The sequence below is a fragment of the Euprymna scolopes genome, chromosome 13, assembly GCF_053919585.1.
Source record: "Euprymna scolopes isolate OS-2025 chromosome 13, ASM5391958v1, whole genome shotgun sequence".
Lineage (NCBI taxonomy): Eukaryota > Metazoa > Mollusca > Cephalopoda > Sepiida > Sepiolidae > Euprymna > Euprymna scolopes.
Genome location: NC_136494.1, coordinates 38079164 through 38099166, shown reverse-complemented (window position 1 = coordinate 38099166; position 20003 = coordinate 38079164). Strand labels below are relative to the sequence as shown.

At 31.5% G+C, this 20003-nt stretch overlaps 1 protein-coding gene and 1 non-coding gene across 14 annotated transcripts in view; both read left to right on the top strand.

Annotated features, from left to right (window-relative positions):
* LOC145291978 (angiomotin-like protein 1) overlaps positions 1-3644 on the top strand; it is a 98107-nt gene extending 94463 nt beyond the window's left edge. For all 13 annotated transcript variants that reach the window (XR_013869513.1, XR_013869516.1, XR_013869515.1 and 10 more), the window contains one exon: positions 3333-3644. Coding sequence is in view for 8 of the 13 variants with exons in the window: in XM_080137928.1 (XP_079994054.1) it covers positions 3333-3374 (42 nt within the window). In the remaining 5 variants the exon portion in view is untranslated. The remainder of the gene's footprint in view (positions 1-3332) is intronic.
* Positions 3645-16844: 13200 nt separating this feature from the next.
* On the top strand, positions 16845-16917 carry Trnah-aug (transfer RNA histidin (anticodon AUG)). Its single transcript has one exon. It is a non-coding gene; the product is annotated as a tRNA-His (tRNA).
* Positions 16918-20003: the final 3086 nt, after the last annotated feature.

Genomic DNA, 20003 nt, shown 5'->3' with positions numbered 1-20003 from the left:
TTTCATAGATTACATAAAAATGTTCATAGACTGCATATGTGTTCATATATTATACAAAAATGTTCATACATTGCATATTTTTTCATAGATTACATTAAAATGTCCATAAATTGAATATTTTTTCATAGATTACATGAAATGTTCATGGATTATATAAAAAATGTTTGTAGATTACATATTCATCACAGATAAAAATTATAAATTGCATAATTCTTTCATAAATTGTTCAAACATTCAGAGATTGCATATTTTCTTTTCATAGATTACATGAAAAATATCCGTAGATTGTATATTTTTTCACAGATTACATAAATGTGCATAGATTGCTATTTTTTTCATAGATTAAATAAAAAATGTTTGCAGATTACATATTTTATTATAGATTGCATTAAAATATTCATAGATTACATACAATTATTTAAAACTTTTCATAATTCTTTATGCGTAAACTTTGTGGTCATTTTTCAAGCAAAATTGCAATTTATATTTGATTTCTCATTGAATATAAGTTGCTATATTACTCATAAATGATATTGCAATGTACAACCAACTGAATTTGAACTTGGTGGTGGTTGGGTAGTCTATTCCATTTTAGTTTAATGCTAAAAGAGTACCTATTCCTTGTGCGATGATTCATTCTGTATAGATTTTACTAACTCCAGAGCAGGGAGTTTCTAGAGAACATTAAATTCAGAAGCAATCCCCAGTTGCATATATAGGAAGATGACAACATTAGTTTTGGAGGGAAATTTTGCAATCCCCTCACTTACATTGTCTGGTATTCCCAATCCCTCTGGTATTGACTAGGCTAAATGTTGCATAACTTTTGTGATCGAACAAGAACTCGTATGTCAACATGATTATGCTGTTGGATAATGCCTTTTGGTTTTGCTTATTCACATAACGTTGACACTTTTCAAGTATGCTTTTCTCAATTTTACATGCATAATACTAACTAGATTTTAATGGAAATGATTTCTCATTTAGTAGTATATAACAAAAACAAAACCATTTTTAGAGCCTAAACAGAATTTTTTTCTTGCATTCTCCCACGGCTGTAGTCTTTGTACATTACTCACTGATGGTATTGCAATTGCTGGATTTGAACTTGGATAAGCTTATTCCATGTCCAAGTCAGTTTCCATTATTATACTATATGTAGCCCTCCCAAATTGTTCAGGTTTGGCGAATAGTGATGAAACTCATTTCACTTTAAATAATTTCAGTGATTTGGGAATTGAAAAATTCAGAACTTTTTAGGGTACCAGTAGTTCAGCCCAGCTTTGCTTGGGCCCTATGTACTGTTCATAACTTTATGTGCATATGTATATATTAAAAAGTGTGAATATGTACGGTTATGTCTTTCTATATGATAGTCTTCCTTATCTACCATAGAAAAATGTTGGTCAATTTTCTTTTTAAACTTTGACCCCTTAACATTTATTGTTTTGGGTTCAAATTAAATTAAAATGTTTGACCCATGTCCAAGTAACCTACATCTAAAATTTCAAGTGTTTAGACACAAAATTGGCGGGGGAGTTTTGTAGAATCTGCAAAGGTCAACTCTTTCAACCATGACTTTTTGGCAGCGAAACATTCACCCAAAAACTGATTTAAAAGCTTGCTGCATGTCTGAATACCCTTCATGTAAAATTTCAAATATTTAGACCCAAAATTGGCTTAATAGTTTGCTAGAGACCGCAAAGGTCAAATCTTTTGAACTTTGGCCCGTGGCAGCCAACTTTTCAGCCATAAACCGATTAAAAAGCTTGCCTTATGTCTGAATACACTTTATGTAAAATTTCAAATGTTTAGACCAAAAATTAGCTGAGTAATTTGTTAGAGACCGCAGAGGTCAATTTTTTTTTAAACTTTGACCCCAATTATGACCCTTTAGCATTTATTGTGTTGTGCTCAAATCAAATTTTATAATTTTGTAAAATTTTATAATTTTGTAAAATTTTATAATTTTGTAAAATTTTATAATTTTGTAAAATTTTTTATAATTTTGTAAAATTTTTATAAAATTGGATGTAGATTACTTGGACATAGATCTAACGATAAAGTTAGATCTATGTCCAAGTAATCTATATCCAAAATTTCAAGTGTTTAGACCCGAAATTTGCGGAGGAGTTTGGCAGAGTTTTCAAAAGTCAAATCATTGAACTTTGACCCCTCAACAGCAAAATTTCTGCCTGAAACCTGATTAAAAATTTTTTCCCAAATCTCAATACCCCATATGTCAAATTTTGAGTCTGTGAGTTATTCGGTAGGGAAATGTACACACACACACACAGACATTTTCACTTTATAGATATATAGATAGATTGGAATCTGTATCAGGATCGGAAAAATTTTAGCTCATTTTCTGATGCCAAAAACGATTCTTTTTACTGTTTTTATTTATCGTTTTAAAATTAATTTCCTATTTCTGGTACTAACAACAAACTGGAAAGCATTTATTAATTTTTAAACTAAAACTAGCGTGAAACTAAAATTAATAGAACAGTTTTCTTCCTCTCAAGTATATTTTTGTGTATGCACATATTACATAGGTTTTTGCGGTAATTCGGGTGGAAAAAAACAGCAACTCTATAGCTAAATATTTAAAGATTTTAAAAGAATTGGAATCAGTATTTGTATCGAAATCAGAAATCTAGAAAAGAATTGGTAATTGTACTGGAATTGAAGAAAATCCGGGGTGCGGCAAAAATATCTCCCACATTTTGACATGCAATCTTTCCAGTTGTGCTTGTGTAGTTTCTAAGCAATCATTAATTTGTACGGATGGAACTGCATATCTGTGTGTAGAATTTTTCTGACTGTTCGATCAGACAATCCCAAGGCATGTTTGCGAGTTGAACATGTAGGAGACTGAGCAACAGAAAGTCTCACAGCTCGAATAGTCGCGCATTCGAGCACTCCGAAACCTTCCAAGTGGCTTTCTCTTAAGTGCCGAACCTGTAGCTTTGAAATTTGCAACCCATAGCTGTATTGATTTTCTATCTGGAACAGCATTATGCCGTCCTAACTTGTAATTAACTCAGAAAACTGTTTGTTTTGTAATTCACCACTCTTCGAAAACATTTGGTGTGCACAAGTCAAAATCATATTGCTTGATGAGTATACCTGAAAAAAATGGCAAGTTATTAACTAAATGAAAACATTATTGGCACTTGCATAAGTTCATTAGCAACATATAGTTGGAAGTTTAAAATGTAAGTATTTCTGCTGCACCCTGTATTAGAATCATCCCATCATTAATTACTGTAGTTTATGATATTGATTTTTTAGTTTCATTCTTTTCCTTTTTTGTTTTCTTTCTTTAATAGAGTGATGAAAAAAGTGAAGAATTCAATTTGTGGCAAGTTTGATGTCCGACCGCCTCCCACTCCTCTTCTTCTGAACCTAAAAACACTTTCACTCAACTCCAAGGATGATGTTGTCATGATGTGATGCTGATGATGATAACGATGACAACTTAATAAAAAAAAAAAAAATTAAGCCAAAAGCAAAATATCATCCACAGAAAAAGAGTTGAACGATGCTGGACCATCGTGAAAAAAAAAAAAAAAAAAAAATTATTTAAAAAAAAAAATGAAAATAAAAGACTTTTAAAAAAATATATATAAATAATTAAAAGACTGTATATAAATGTATCTAATGTACACGTGTGATGATAGTGCCTTAGCGCTGGCCTGCTAAGTGGAGACGACTGCTAATACAGATTTTCCATTTTGTTTTTTTTAATTTTTATACTCAACTTTAACAATGTTATACATATGTACAGCATGAACCCACATCCTGTCCTTCATTTAAAAGAATTTGTCTTGTAAGGCATAAAACAAAACAAAAAAAGTAATGTCTCTCTCTGTCCCAACCTATGTGTCTTATTGCAATCCCGGTTTGGTTTAGTTTATCACGGTTCCTCAATAATCTTTCAAAAAGTGAAGAAAAAGGGCTATTATCCTTTGTTAGTTCTTTGATATATTTTTTTTTACTTTAGCTTAATGAACTGTAGGTGATCCTCAAAATCTTAAATTATTGCCCTTGAACTTGAAAATATTTTCATTAATAATTGATTTTCTATCTTATCGTTTTTCGTAATTTTTGGATATGTTCATTACTATAACATAACCATTCTGTAGATACCATTAGTTTCACATGAAATTCAATATTTCAATTTTCGAATTTTGCTACAATAGCAAAGAAGAACCAACAAAAATTAGTTAACACAAGCAAAATTATGAAAGATTTCTCAATTTCAAAACAATTTTTTACACAAGTTTGTGACAAAAAAAAATTACTATCAGTAATTTTCAGAGCCATTTCATCATTTTCAATATTAAATTTTTTCACTGATGCATCATGGTCAATTCCCCCCCCCCAAAAATAAAATAACCAATTTTGGATCATTTAATTTAATGTTAACTGAAAAAGAATCCAATATGTCATAAAGATATGTAAACCTGATATGACTATATAAAGCTTTATTTATATTATAATAACGGATGCGAAAATGAGCTTCAACTGGAATTTATAATCACAGAGTCCTAGATTGTGTTTTTTTTAGTTACGGGAGAAAGAGTCACTTTAGAGAATTGGATAGTCTTGTCTCAGCATTTATAAAAATCTGAGTCAAGCTGAAATCTAAAGAACTAATGTGCAGTCCATGAACCTGTTCTAATAATTACAAAAATATATTTAATATAAATGGGTTCCGAAATCATTAAAATCTTAACTATTTTTTTTTTTTACTTAAAATTTTTCGACATTGTCTAATTTTTGCAAATAGCTGAGATTGATTGCTTATCATCGTTGTTATTATTTAGCATAATCGAGAGAACTGCTAATATGAAATGTGTTGAAATAATCATCTAAAAGTAAAAATTGAAACGCTGTCAAATGCATTCATTTTTAAGTGGAATTATTTAAATCCTGGTTTTAATGATGGCAGCTAAACTAAGCCAAATTAAAGTAATTGAATGTAAATGCAGGAAATCCAAGACAGACTTTTTGTTATGTACTTTCATTGCATTCAATTGTCAGCAGTATCGAGAAGAAAATAGATGGCATTTTGAGAACATGAAATAACAAAACAATAATCTGATGTTTGTAAGTTCCATGAGATTTTGAAAATTGAATTAATTTTCATAAAACACCTACTTTACAGCTAATCAAAGTGTGTAAACATTTTTAGATACTATATATATATAAATAAATATATATATATATATATATATATATATATATATATATATATATATATATATATATATATATATATATACTCTCACACAAATGAACAGCTCTTAACATTTGGGTCTGCACTTCTCCAATTCTCTGTTTCGTTACAGGCTTATTTTCGTACAACTTCAACTTTCTTCCATTTTGTTTTTGTTTTTTCTTTTAAATTTTTTTTAATCATTATTTAACTCTTTCTCCCCAAATACTGGAATTAGACTCTGTGGTTTTTTTGGAGGTGTATTTTTTTTTTATACCTAATTATGGATTACAGCTCTTTTACAATATCTTGATTTAAGGAGTAGAAACATATCTTTAATATCTTTGAATTTGGCAAATAAGTGAATATTTGATTTATCTACATGGTTGGTCTAAGACTTCAAAATTTTGTATGGTCACCTTAATTTTGCTAAGTATATTTTAATTCCACAGGTGGAGGTCATAAAGTATGTTACGGGATAAATAAACTATATTTTTTTTATTCAAACCTGACAAATAGAATAAATAATTCATTTCTCTACATATAGTGATTGATTTGTGCTTAATAAATTGAATACCAAAGTTTAGGAAATATTTATTTTTAAATGTAGCAAAGAAATATTTATTTTTAAATGTAGCAAAGAAATATTTATTTTTACATGTACCATTGTCAGATTTTCAAGGTCAGACTCAAATAGTATTGTTGTGCCATGTTATTGTCAATATAATAATGTACTTAGTTACAATTTATTTTTTTTTAGTTACTTAATCCGGCGCAGACAACTACTGATACAAAACACTTTTAAATAATCACCTAAAAATAAAAACCATCATCTGATGAATATTATTTGAAAGACGATCTTCTTCAGATACTATTTGCTACAGATGCATATGTTGTTAAATACTCAGATTGTCAACAAAGAGGAAACAAAAATACAGTTTGAGAAAAATAAAGGTATTTTTTATTAGCTGTATTACTCACCTAAAAATCAGCTGTTCCACTTTTTTTAACATTTGGGCCAGCCTAGTTTGCCACAAGGCTATTCAGTATTGTGCATCTTCATTGAGAAATATTTTTATAGATATAAAACGAAGGAAAAAAATGTAAAAGTTTATTTTTTTAGTCTTGTATATAGACAGCTCGAGAAAATATTGCGACAATCATATAGCATACAAAATATAAAAGTTTTTACTTATCATAATGCTTAATAACTGTGGGGAATGTTGATGGAGCTGCTCAGGCATTTTTGTGAACCAAAGTGCAAAAGTGTCTCATATGCTGGCTCTTCAATCTTCCAATGTTGTGTCACAAATTCACACAGTGGTAGGAAGGCACATACCAACCTAACGAATGTATGTCAGCTTTGAATACCTTTGAAGGTGATAGAATCTAGGTTGACGTTTAAAGCTATCCTGCTTAAAGGTGTGTTATTTGGATAAGCCTTGTCTCTAGTAATAGGTTAACGAAGCTGGATGTGGTTATTTTTCGATCCCAGATTGGAGGATTTAAATTATTATGCCAACTTACTTGTTTTTATTTTTTTTGTTTTCATTATATATATATATTTAGTATATTTATTAAAACAAAATTATTGGCTATATGTATGCATACATGTTTCTCTAAAAGAGTTGCAACTGAAACATGTCTGCACATATGTAGCCAATAATATATGTATAAATAAATATACTATAATTACGTTCTGCTTGTCATTGAGCATTTTTTGATAAACACTGGAGTTTCAGTGGATTTACATCTAGGAAATTACAATGATACAGTCATTACATATATATATATATATATATATATATATATATATATATATATATACCATCCTAAACTGAAAGAAAAAAAAAAGAAGTAAAGAATAAGAGGAATTGGTGTAGCTTTCACATGAAGTAATGGTCCTATTAATTACCTCTGTGTTTAATTGTGGTTGTGTATCGATTTTCCTCCTACCCTGACCCTCTTTATTTTTCCATTTATCTCTGCATCTTGTTTGTACATATGTATACCTATATTTTATATCTTCATGTTTATCATTTGTACATAATACAATACAGACTGTATGTATGCAGTTCCAAAGAAAAGGAACTAAACTTTCTTTTTTGTAATTCAAAATAATTATTGAAAAAAAAAAAAAAATTCTGAGCCCGATTCCATTTAGTTATTTCTGGCATCACCAAAGAAAATTTTTTACATATATATGTGTGTGCGAAAGATTTTGAGGAATAAGTAGATAAATCCGAGGAGACTGATTGCTTTCTCTGTAATCAATTACAGATGAATCATACTAAGGCCTAAAAGAAATTACTCCTGCATGCAGAGAGTTTCTTATGGGTCTTAAATAGTCTCAAAAAGCTTTAAGTGAAATGAGTCGGATCTACTGAGGACAGTAAAAGAATCCACACTGAAATTTGATGTACAATAAGAAAAACGTAAACATTGATGCCATCTTTGGTTGTGCCATACTTATAATATTTTTTCAATAATATATATTTTTTATCTTGTGTTCCAGCCACTAAATAATCTTTTTTTTTTTTTTTTTTTCACATTTTTAAAAATCACATTTACCCTTCCCCATATTTAAAACTATTTTTAATTGTTGTTATCCAGGAATTTAATCTGGTTAAAAAAAATAATAGGGGTGTGTTGCCTTGTTTTATGGGGTTATTAATTTTATTTTTTTCAAACTGCTGATACTTTATCTGCCTTATATTTAAATTTTATACAAGTTTACACATAAGTTTGACTGATATATATATATATATATATATATATATATATATATATATATATATATATATATATATATATATAATACATATTTATATAATATATATGATATAATATATAAAATATATATGAGTGGAGAAAAAACTATTTATATTAGGCTTTATTTACTTCATATGACATTTCAATAAAATGTTACTTTCTTCAGATGCATAAAAGCTAAAAAGAAGGTAAGCTTTACCAAAAAATAGTATGAATTGGATAACGTCTATTGCAAATAAAAGTATTTGCTCTTATTTATATTTACTGTCATGTATTTACCTTTTCTCTTTATATATATATATATATATATATATATATATATATATATATATATATATATATATATAAGAAAACATGTTTTAGGCCATCTCTGTGGAAGTTGGCATAACTGCAAAAAGACCTCTAAAAAGAAACATATATTCTGATGTTCCCCCTATACACACACGCACAGACACACACGTATTTACATATAACCGCACCCATGCACACAAACGCACACATGCATAAATACAGAAACCATTAATAGAAATGCGGCATTTAATATGTATGTATGCATTTGTGTTTGTGTGCAGATTTTAAAAAGATTTTATTTAGTGCATTTAAACTTGTTTTAATTTTGTTTTGTTTAAAATATTCACCTTTTCATTCTCATTATTTCATCTATCAATTTTTGCCATTCATCTTGAAAAATTCCTGAGAGTAAAACTTACAATTCATTTATATTTAGTCTAACCATATTTTTTCCAAGCTTTAACTTATTAGTTCCCCAATTCCTTTCTTTAATGTATTACCAAAAATATTTTGTAAATACAATGTAATTTGATACTAAAATTATTTTCAAAGATTTTCTTGACTTTAATGTTCATTCATACTTTATAAAAATGTGGCTTGTTTATAAAGACTACTTATCAAAAAAAATTTGATTGAATTATAAAGACTACTTATCAAAAAAAAAATTGATTGAATTATAAAGACTACTTATCAAAAAAAAAATTGATTGAATTATAAAGACTACTTATCAAAAAAAAAAAATTTTTTATTGTATTTTTCCATTCTAGATGTTCAGTTTATTAAAAACTGAGACAGTAGGGGCTATATCTGAAAGACACTCCAATCTAGGGATTTTTATCCTCAATCACAAAATCAACATTCCTGTAATTATCTGGTTCCTGTTGATTGCGGTGGAATGTTAGTTCTGTGCAGTTCTTGGAGGTCCACCCTCTCAGGCTTTGCCTTCTGTCTTTGAGAAGGAGTTAGGTTATTGCTAATCACCTGAGGGGCCCTTACCAGGGAATTCCGATGGGGCTGCCCGGGCACATTTTGCAAGTCAGAGTGTCTCTCCTTGGAGGCGCTGACTTCTCATTCACATCTTTTCTCCACGTTAAAAAAAACGACCCTGGTGTCTAACTCTGTCCCGTGGAGAGGCATAGTAAATAGGTACTAATTCACACAGGGAGGGACACTTCTAACCAAGATTTGCTTGCATAAACTTGGATGCATTATGGGACGCCTACTTATATTGAATGTTTTACTCTTCCTCATATTCAAATTTCCCTCTCATCAGAAATGTTAACAATCAGTAATTAATGATATATTTTTTTCAAATATAAAAAAAAAAATGACAAAAAATATTTTTGTTTTTCTTATGAATTAATATAATTCATATACATATATATATATAATTATTGTAACAGAACTCCTGGATTTTGTGTGTATTTGTGTCCAGTGGACACCATTCTTATTTATAACTATGCAATATTAAGCATAATATTCCAAAATTATGTTTGACAGCTTTTATCTTCCTGACAGGAGAGTTCCACAAACAGTTTGAATGTAGAAAGTCAGAATACATTATATTAAAAAAAAAAAAATTAAAAAAAACACTAACCCCTATTTAACAAAAAAGAACTGATTACATATGACAGAATCAATGTAAATCTTTTATAATCGTGTTATCCTGTTAATAGTTTAAGCCGGTTTTAAGATATTTTGTTTTTATTGTTTTCCTGTGAAAGTCAGTTTTCTTCCAATCGTTAACTAGTTCAATAAACGTTCATAATTAATAATTTATTTAAAACCATGTGATCTTTACGTAATCCTTTATTTATTTATTTATTTTTTTTTTTTTTTTTTAGTATTCAAAATTTTAAAAACGACCATAAGAAAAAAAAATAGTTTGATTAAACAAATAACAGCTTTAATAATAATTTCTAAAAAAATAAATTCTGGCAATACAATATTTGAATAAGTGTTAAACGCGTTTTTCAGTGATAGCTTTTTTTCGCCTTTTTATTTTTATTTATTGCTTTTTTATAGTCAATGAATAATTTATCTCACTAGTTTTTTTTTTTAAACTTTATCTTTTGTTTATAGAAAGACATTACTGCTTAAATAACGTTCTTGGGTCGAATAATACATAAAGATCGAGGTAGTAAATAAATAATAAACAAATATCAATTTATAATTCTGATTCAAGGGAGATAATCTCTAACAAGGAAGGTAACTTATGTGATTAATTCTTACATTTTTTAATGATTTGAATATCTTGCTTTTAAAAATATAAAGGTGCTTGTACAGTTTAGTCAAGACATTAAAAAATGAAAATATCGAAAAAAAAAAAGGTTATATTGCACGTACCCGTTATGGAATGAGGTTCTCTGAAAAACAAAATTTCACTTAATTTCATCAAGTAGTTTTTGTGTGTGTGTGTGTGTGTGTGTGTGTGTGTTTTTTTTTGTTTTTTTTCTTTACAGCGAAAAAACAATTTGTTATGATACCGAGCAAAAGGTTTGATTTTTAGGAAGAAAAGCTAGAATTAAATGGGGAGGGAGTATCGGCGCTTTACATGGAGGTATCTCACTGTGGAGTAGTGCTCAGCAAATTTCACAATGGCTGACTTCAACGCGCTCTCATAAGAACGTGTTTTTCCGCTGTAAAAAAAAACTACTCTGTCAAATTAAATGAAATATTTTTCCGGAGATCTTCAGTCCAAAACGGATACGTACAATATAACCTTTTTTCAATATTTTCATTTTTTAATGTCTTCACTAAACTGTAAAAGTACCAATATAAATAAATAAAAAATTATTTTCCATGAATTAAAGTTTAATTCTCAAACTAAGAACAACCCCATTAAATTTGTTTCTCTCTGGAAAACTTTCTTGTTGATTGAAGTTTAAATAGCTTATTTATACGTCCTATGTATGTGTCTTGCTACATTCTATGCTGTTTCCTGTTAAGATGGAAATGATTGGTCAAGCATGAACAATTTTGTTGTAAATACAACACCTTTTTTTTTCTTTTTTTTTTATTTCAAAATCTCTATCGAGTAGAGATGGAAAAAATAATGCAGCTAGCAGCTGATATTACGTCCACTGTTATCTGTGGCAGAATTTGTTTGGAAATCTCAAGATCTGAATGCCAGCATGATGAAAATGAAAGAAAGAAAGAAAGAAACTTGTTGGAATATTGTGCATGTGAATACTACGTATGAAAGTGTGTATATATATATATAAATACACATATATATATATTTGTGAAAAATATACCTGAAAGTGTGTGTCTGTGTGTGCTTTTTAAGACAGGAAGTGAAACTATTTGAATTGTTTGTTGGCATGTAAACGTTTTTTTTTTCTTTTTTTTTTTCACAATTGATGCAACAATTTAAAAAATAAATGTTTCCTTCTTATTGTCTTTGAAAATTGGTAATCAATTCCTTATATATAAACCAGGCAGTGATACTCAAAAAAAAAAAAAAAATGATGAATGAGAGCTTGGGTTCTAGCCAGGCGAACTCTTTACACAAATGAACAACTTGCTGTATCGACTGGGATTTGAAATTGTTTTGTAAATGCATCTATTGCTTCTGTATCTTGTACTTTCAGCTACGTGATGCAAATTGAGAGTATATAATCTCTATATTCTAGTTATTTATTTATTACTCAGAACAGATTTTGTTCTTGTCAAACCAAAGATTTATACACTCGAGTACTCATCATGTACACTATGGACATATTTGGAAGCGACTCATTAAAAGAAAATTACAAATAAAAAAAAACGATTTTGTCTTCATTTATTTTATTCTTTGATTTGTATCATATTTCATTTTTAAAATTTGATGTGTTTGAGAAGGCTGATAGCAATGTAGGATGGTGAATTGACATATAAATAAGTGAAGCGTGGTCCCCTGTGAGTGAAGCATAAAAAAAGGTCCACAGTGAACGAGGCATAAAAAAAATGACTAAGTTCAGGATTTGTCCCCCCACCCCACCCATTTAGCCCCAAAATACCCAGAGGACGTCAAATTCTGGTGAAAATGAACAAACAGTGCAATTTTAGGCCTTAACTAAATGTACATTTGAGTTCTGCACCATGCCAAAAAAAAAAAAAAGAAAAAAGAAGTCCATCATTTGCCCCCCCCCCCTATTTAGCCACCAAAAGTCTCCAAGGCCTTAACATATTTAAATTTGAGTTCAGCACCATGCAAAACTGCTAAATAGACATACACAGAAAATTTTGGACAAATATGGTAAAAGAGTTCCAAAAATGGAGTGTTTTTATTAGCCCTAAAAGAGCCCCTGGGGCACACCCAAGAGTTATTGCAAAGTATAGGCAAACAAAATTATATAGAAATCAGTTAGTTACAACTTTTCAGAAAGTTTTATAAAAATCCAAGTCATCAATTTTTTTTAATAAGCACAAAAGTGTCAATTTTAGCCATTTTAACACTAAAGGCACCAGACTTTTTCCGGAAAATCTGTTCTGTTACTTTTTTACTCATATCATGTTTAATGTTTGTGCAAAATGTAAAAAATTCCGAATTATTGAGAAAAGTGAGGACAGACAAACGTACAAGGGTGAATTTACCGGTTCACCCTCCTTTTGTCGGGGGACCAACCAAAAGCAACTATTGATTGCAAATCATTATATATTTATTTTTTAAAATGTCTTTCACACACAAATCAGTAAATATGGACTTACTGTTAGATGTATCCTAGATATTGTAATGGTAAAAATGTCTTTGACAATTTTGAAAAGAAAACAAACCTAAATATGCTGTAAAAACGGTACAATGCATTATTTAATTTTGCAAACTAATCTCACCAGTTCTGATTAAAGAAGGAACAGTCTGATTTTAAATAAAGTTAACACCCTCATACAGCCTAACATCACAAGTGCAATCGAGAAGTTTTAGCATATAAAATAAACAGTAGGTTCTCTGATAAGACGGGGATGTTTTGAAATTAATGTTTCTGTTTAAAACACATTTGAACCATGATACTTGACTTTTGCATTTTAAACTTTAATTCAAGCTATTATATAAAATAATTTTATAAAATTGACAGTAGGTTCCTTACAGTGCAATGTAGACTAAAATGTATTGTGAACTTGAGTCACTGCAGGGAGGCATATGGAGTTTCCTCCTGGTGCACCACGGCGGGTTCCCGACTAGAGCAGGCAATCAATTGATTTGACTAAAATATGGGCAATTTCACCAATTTTGATGACAATAAAAGTGTAAGGATGTGTGGAACATTTGTTGATTCCCATTCAATCCTGGGCAAAGTTGGGTCTCCCTGCTAGTTTGTCATAAAGAAGAAATAGTAAATTTTTATATCTTGAATTTTATTCTTCACAACTATGTAAAGTTTGTGCGCATTTACTGCGCTGACATTGTCTTCATCTGGAGTGACTCAATTTCAATTGTGGTGTCGATTATATGGTCTTGGTGAAAACAAAAGCAAGAGGTATTCTTCCTAGGCAAGCTGAAGGTGGAAGTTTCATGGGAATATTAAATTCACAGGCATATCTCAGATGACATTGTTGGGTTTTTGCAATCTTGCAGGTAGGTTTCAGCATCGTCCCACATACAGCATCTGGTATTCCCAAATGGTCACCCATCTGGTACTGACCACGCGCAATGTTGCTTAACTTTGGTGATGTAAACATAATTATGCCATGTGGTTTTGGTCAGCAAAGTATCAAAGGCAATTTCCTTCCAAACGAAATCACAATTCAAGTTTAAAAACAAGTAAAGATATTTTAATTTTGAAGTTAAAATATTTTTCTCTACCTAACAAGCATAATCAGAAGAACAGACCTCCCCCTTCCAACCGAATGCAACACAACAGGTCATCAAGATGTGCTCAAACATCCATCTCCCGGATTCTTTTGATATTAGTTGTCAGTCTTGTTTAATCACCTGAGGAATCAACTTGAGAATCATCAGCTGTTAATCTATGCACATAAAAATTGACTGATTATCTGGAGTGGCCATACATAAAGCTTCTTCCCTAGATCTGCCTCTCTGTAGACCACAATAGCATGGGCTGCTTTTTAGCAGACTATAATATAATAGTTTTCAAGTCCAACTTAAACAAATTCCTGATGAGCCGTCCTCATAAATAATCAGTTTCTATCCAATTTCTATCATTCCATTTATCATGGTGCTTCACTCATTAACCTTCGCTCTTGAGTGGCCTCTGGGCCTTTATAAAAGCAGTATCTTTTCCATTAAAATTTTCAAAAAATCCTGTGCAATCTCGCGTTTTGCTTTCTCAACCTGTACACTTGGTTTTAAGAGATGAGTACTTTTTTTTCAAAATGACAACCAAACGGCCTCTTTTCTTAGCCAAATATTTTTCCATCACAGGTCTGCTAATTTTTCACACCATTCATGCACCATTGCTGAACATGCATGATTGTGCATATTCATACTAATCAACGCTATGATCCCCATCTAGCATCAATTGAAATAAATGGCTTTGTTTTGGGGAGGCTACATGTTTTGACAAGCTTCTGGTGTTAACCTTTACTCCTGATCTTAAATGGAACACGTACATCAAATCTGTTGCCAAGGTTTCTGGAAAAATGATGGGATCCTTCTATCAATCCAGTCGATGTCTCACTGCTGATGCAATTCTCTATCTATATAAAAGCCAGGTACGTCCAAGGATGAACAATTGTTGCCACATATGGGCAGGAGCTGCTAAAAAGACCTTATCCTTCCTTGACAGATTTCAAAATAGACTTCGTAGCCTAGTGGGGGATGCCCTTTTCTCTTCCCTGCAACCCCTTTCTCACAGAAGAGATGTTGCGAGCCTGTCTCTATTTTATCGTTATTTTCATGGAAAGTGCTCGTCTGAGCTCCAATCTATAGTTCCCTTACACCAAACTTTCACGAGAAACACTCGTCTAGTTGAAAACACTATAAAAATTTCCCCCACTCTTTATCTATGCCTAAAACTAAATGTGGATTCCATGAACAAAGCTTCTTTCTTAGAACTGCATGCCTATGGAACTGTCTTCTGCTTGCCTGCTTTCCAGCTGACTACAATATGGTTGTCTTCATATCCAATGTAAACAAGTTCTTGATGAGCCGTTTCCCTTAAGTAATCCAATTTACCAAATTTACTAACGATTACTATGATATTGTCCCAACGACTACTGTGCACTCTTTAACCCTTATCCTCGAGTGATCTCTGGGCCTTGATAAGTGGTGACTCCTATATAAAAAAAAAAAAATGAAGTTGAAACGAATGAATGAACATAGAAACATTGAATATTCGTATTATTTGGAGTGATAACATTTAATGCTGCCAAGACTAAGTTTCTTTCCTTTAAAACTTACAAGAAACCTTCTCAACCATTGATTGCTATTATTATTGATACACTACCTGAAAGTATTTTGTTCAAACTTCTCAGGCAACATGAACTGGAACAAATATATTGATGTCATTGCAAAGGCTGCTGTGAAGAAGATGGACTCTCTCTATCGTGCTAGAAGATTACTCACATCTGAGAGTATCCTGTACCTCTACAAAGCCATTATTCGCTCGTGCATAGAGTATTGCTGCCACGTTTGAACTGGTGCATCTGCCACTAGTCTCTTGCTCTAAGACAGAATTCAAAACAGAGCCGCCAACCTAATAGGTTCTGCACTAGCAACCAAGCACCAACTTCTGTTCATCACTGAAATGCTGTATTTGAGTGCGTTTTGCAAGTATTTTGATGGAATGTGCTTTGACAAATTTAAGGCACTTGTATCCCCTCGATGTAACTAACCCGACTAATCGGATAAGCAGCAAAATCTCGCCACTTCACTGCAGACATTTCGAGACGCTAGAAAGCCTCTACTTAATTAGTTTCTTCCCTTGGACTGTTAGAATTTAAAATTCCCTCTCGGATCCATGCTTTTCTGACATGCAGAAATTCAAGTGTAATTGTGAACATATTGCTGCTCAACTTCCTACATAGTACGCCTGTAAATTTGGTCCCAAATAGTAGCCCCTTACGGTACTATACCTTTTTTTTGGGGGGGGGGGGAAATAAAAGTAAAAAAAAAAGTTTTATTGAAGCATGTTTCATTCCCTGAACATTTGTTGTTAAACATCATGAACATGCCGTTGGGATGAAAACAGTGGGTGGAGGGAGTAAATCACAGGATATTAATTCTATTCATGATGCAATGTTAGTTTGGAATTAACTTATTTGTTTAGTTTGTGTTTCCCAAGAAATTTAGTTTCCTAAAATGAACAGTGTGTATTATCTATTCTATACTATTAATAAAATTCTAAATGGTTACTTATTTATTTATGTGTGTGTATATATATACCAATAAAACTTTCGAATGGAGTTGAAAAATTTTTTTTTTTCTCTGAAAGGTGTGAGTCCCTAGATTGTCCTCATCTATATATGGTTCATAATGAATAACACCGAGTCACACAAAAAGCCCGAAACAAGGGTTTTTTCAACCATTTTATTTTTGTCAAAAAAGTTACCTACCCGTGTCAATGGAATTTAGCACTGTCTGTATACATTTGCGGTAACATCTTTGGTCATACAGACAGGACTTGTGGCGCAATGGATAACGTGTCTGACTATGGATCAGAAGATTCCAGGTTCGAATCCTGGCAAGTTTGTAATAATTTTAACCATCCTTTACTTATTATCCTTACCCTTAGTTAGGGTAGTTTTGTTTTTTCAGTGATTTTGTTTTGTGCATATAAGAATTTTCTATACTCCGAGTTCACAAGGTAAGTGTTGATGGTAAGATGATGTTGAGCGTACTCGATTTTGTGTTTGACTCTGCATTGTGTGTGTCGATGCGGCGCAGTTACTAGTTCTCAATAATATGGCACAACAAAAACAAATAATTGGCTAGGGAGAAGAAATGTTTGATTTTTCAGATTAAATGCTATTTAGATCTGACAAATCTGACAAGTTAAATTCATATGTTGAATAGGTGTAGTTGTTTTTTTATATTGATGAACACAATTGAGGACGAAATTCGAGTCTAGGACTCCCGGCCTACAGCTTGCGTGAGTTGCAATGTTGCTTGATTGTATAAATAATTATACATCTCACATTAAAAAAATCTAATATTAATTTGCTGGTTTGCAAGAGTAAAATCTTACTTGTGAGACATCAGTCTGGGTTCTTGGTAGTTTCATCACTACACACTTTGTTGATAAGAAGTGGATACATTTCACAGTTGGATTTCGCAGCAGTTTGTTTGATCTGTATTAGTCATTAGATTTTCTTGTAAGATGTATCATCATCTTTTAGTCTCAATAGAAGAAAGGCAGCATTCTCTGTAGTACTGCTTCGTGGAGGAAGTTGTACTGATATGGTTCTGCAAGGTCGCAACTGATCGTAATGTTTTCACCCATGCAAGATGTAATGGAAAACTGCCGTTTTTCCTCGAAGCCGAGTTTTTTCATGCGCCTCAAATCTTGCCCAATCACGTGGGCTTATCACGGTCTTCACATCTTGCATAAAACACGGTACACTTCTTTCTTCTTCTTTCCAAGACTTTTTTTTTTTTACATAGGCATCACCACTGATCAAGGTCTAGAGGCCACTCGAGGATAAGGGTTAAAGAGTGCACAGTAGTCAATTGGACAATATAGTAATCGTTAGTAATAATTCGGTAAATTTGTTAACTTAAGTGGAATGGCTTTTCAAGAATTTGTTTATGTTGGACTTGAAGACAACCATATTGCAGTCAGTTGGGAAGCAGGCAAATGGAAGACAGTTCCACAAGCGTGCAGTTCTAAGAAAGAAGCTTTGTTCATGGAATCTATGTTTAGGTTTAGACACAGATAAAGAGTGGGGGAATTATTGATAGTGGTTTCAGTTAGACGAGCTTTGCGGTAAGGCTATTATATTACTACTACAGATACTTACCACATCCAGAGTTTAGTTTTGGATAAACATTCAGACTGTATATGGATGTAAATATTTATTTGTTAACATGACTTTGCTCATTTTTTGCCAATGATTTACATTTGGAGGAGTTGTTTTTTTAATCTACTTCATATATCTATATACCTATAAAAGTGAGAATGTGTGTGTGTGTGTGTGTGTGTGTGTGTGTGTGTGAGGACACTTCTCAACCTATATACTCCACAATTTTTTGATCTGCAGACTTGAAATTTGATATATAGGGTATTTCAAACATGTGGAAAACTTTTTAATTGGTTTTAATCCGGAAAAAAAGAGTTGCTAAAGGGTCAAAATGGAAAAATTGGTATGTAGGGTCATCGGATTCTTATCTGTTTGTTAACTATTTCACAAATGTGCATACATGAATCATTCACATGACAGATTACTGTTAAGAATAAGTATGTTTGAAAACACTTTTGAATATTGTGTCAAGCTTGCCTAATGGTTATCATATTTGACTCATTGTGTTTAGATTTGGATTTTGATCTCGGTTCGAGTATTTTTTTATTTACTTACAGGAAGTGAACTGTTTAGAAAAAAAACATAATACTCGCATGCACGTCTGTTTCTTTCCATTTTTTTCTTTTATTTCATTTTTTTTTAAAGGAATTTAACATTATGTTTAATACCTACAATATTTCTGTTTATAACAAATAGGAATTCTACATCAATTAAAATATATTTATGCATATTTAATGACTGGAAAATGTCGAGTGGCCTGCTAGAGAAACTATAAGATCAATTAAAATCATGCACGCATTTGCACTTTTCTAAGTTTTTGCTAATGAAACTATGTTATTCAAAATCATGTAAACATTTGTAGCATCTATAATATAAATCTCATCTATAATATAAATCGCATCTATAATATAAATCGCATCTATAATATAAATCGCATCTATAATATAAATCTCACCTGTCTGTTTAAATATATGTATGTATGTTGGTATGTCTCACAAAAACTTTTGACAGAGGTGACAGATCCTGACAAGATCGGTATCATTTTGAAGCTCGATGTCTCGGACGACAAATATTGAAAAATTGGCCAAAAACATTAATTCTTTCACCCTAAACTTAGCTATTTTGTACAAGGAGGGGTCGATTTTTCCACCAACATCTTAGCAAGTCATTGTGACTGTTGGATTGACTTTGGTTAATTTCAACACTTTTGACTTCCGGTCGTGTCATGGAGACATCGGCTAAGATGTCAGATTTTCTTTCACTTTCTTTTCCGCCTTCGTGTCACGGGTTTGAGCCTGCCTGTCTACTATCACTTTTTTTTTTTTAAAAGCACCTGTCTTACCCCGGCTGCCTACTGTTGCTTTACTTCCCATGTTACTACCATTTTTTTTAGCACCTCTTTTCACATTCACGGGTTCGAACCTGCCTACCTACTACGATTTTTTTGTTCAACACACGCCTCCAAACACCCTGGTTAGTTTATTATTGAAAGAACAACTTTGCAACTTTTTTTTTCATAGTAAGTTTTGTGTTGCTTAAGTTTTTTTTCCTACACAATAGTTTTAGTTTATGATCCAAGCTGAATCATCATGATCACACACATATTGAAATTTGATCCCGTCCAACAGCTCTTTATGGCAATTCTCTTAATCGCCGTTCAAATGTTATTTTATTCAACGCCTCTCCAGGATGTTAGACACAACATCTAATGCGGATTTAATGAAAAAATTGCTGTGGAATGAACTGGATTCCAACTTGACTCACTCAAGTTCTTTAACCACTTAACCAAATACTTTTTGTCAGAGTTTGTAACTTTTAA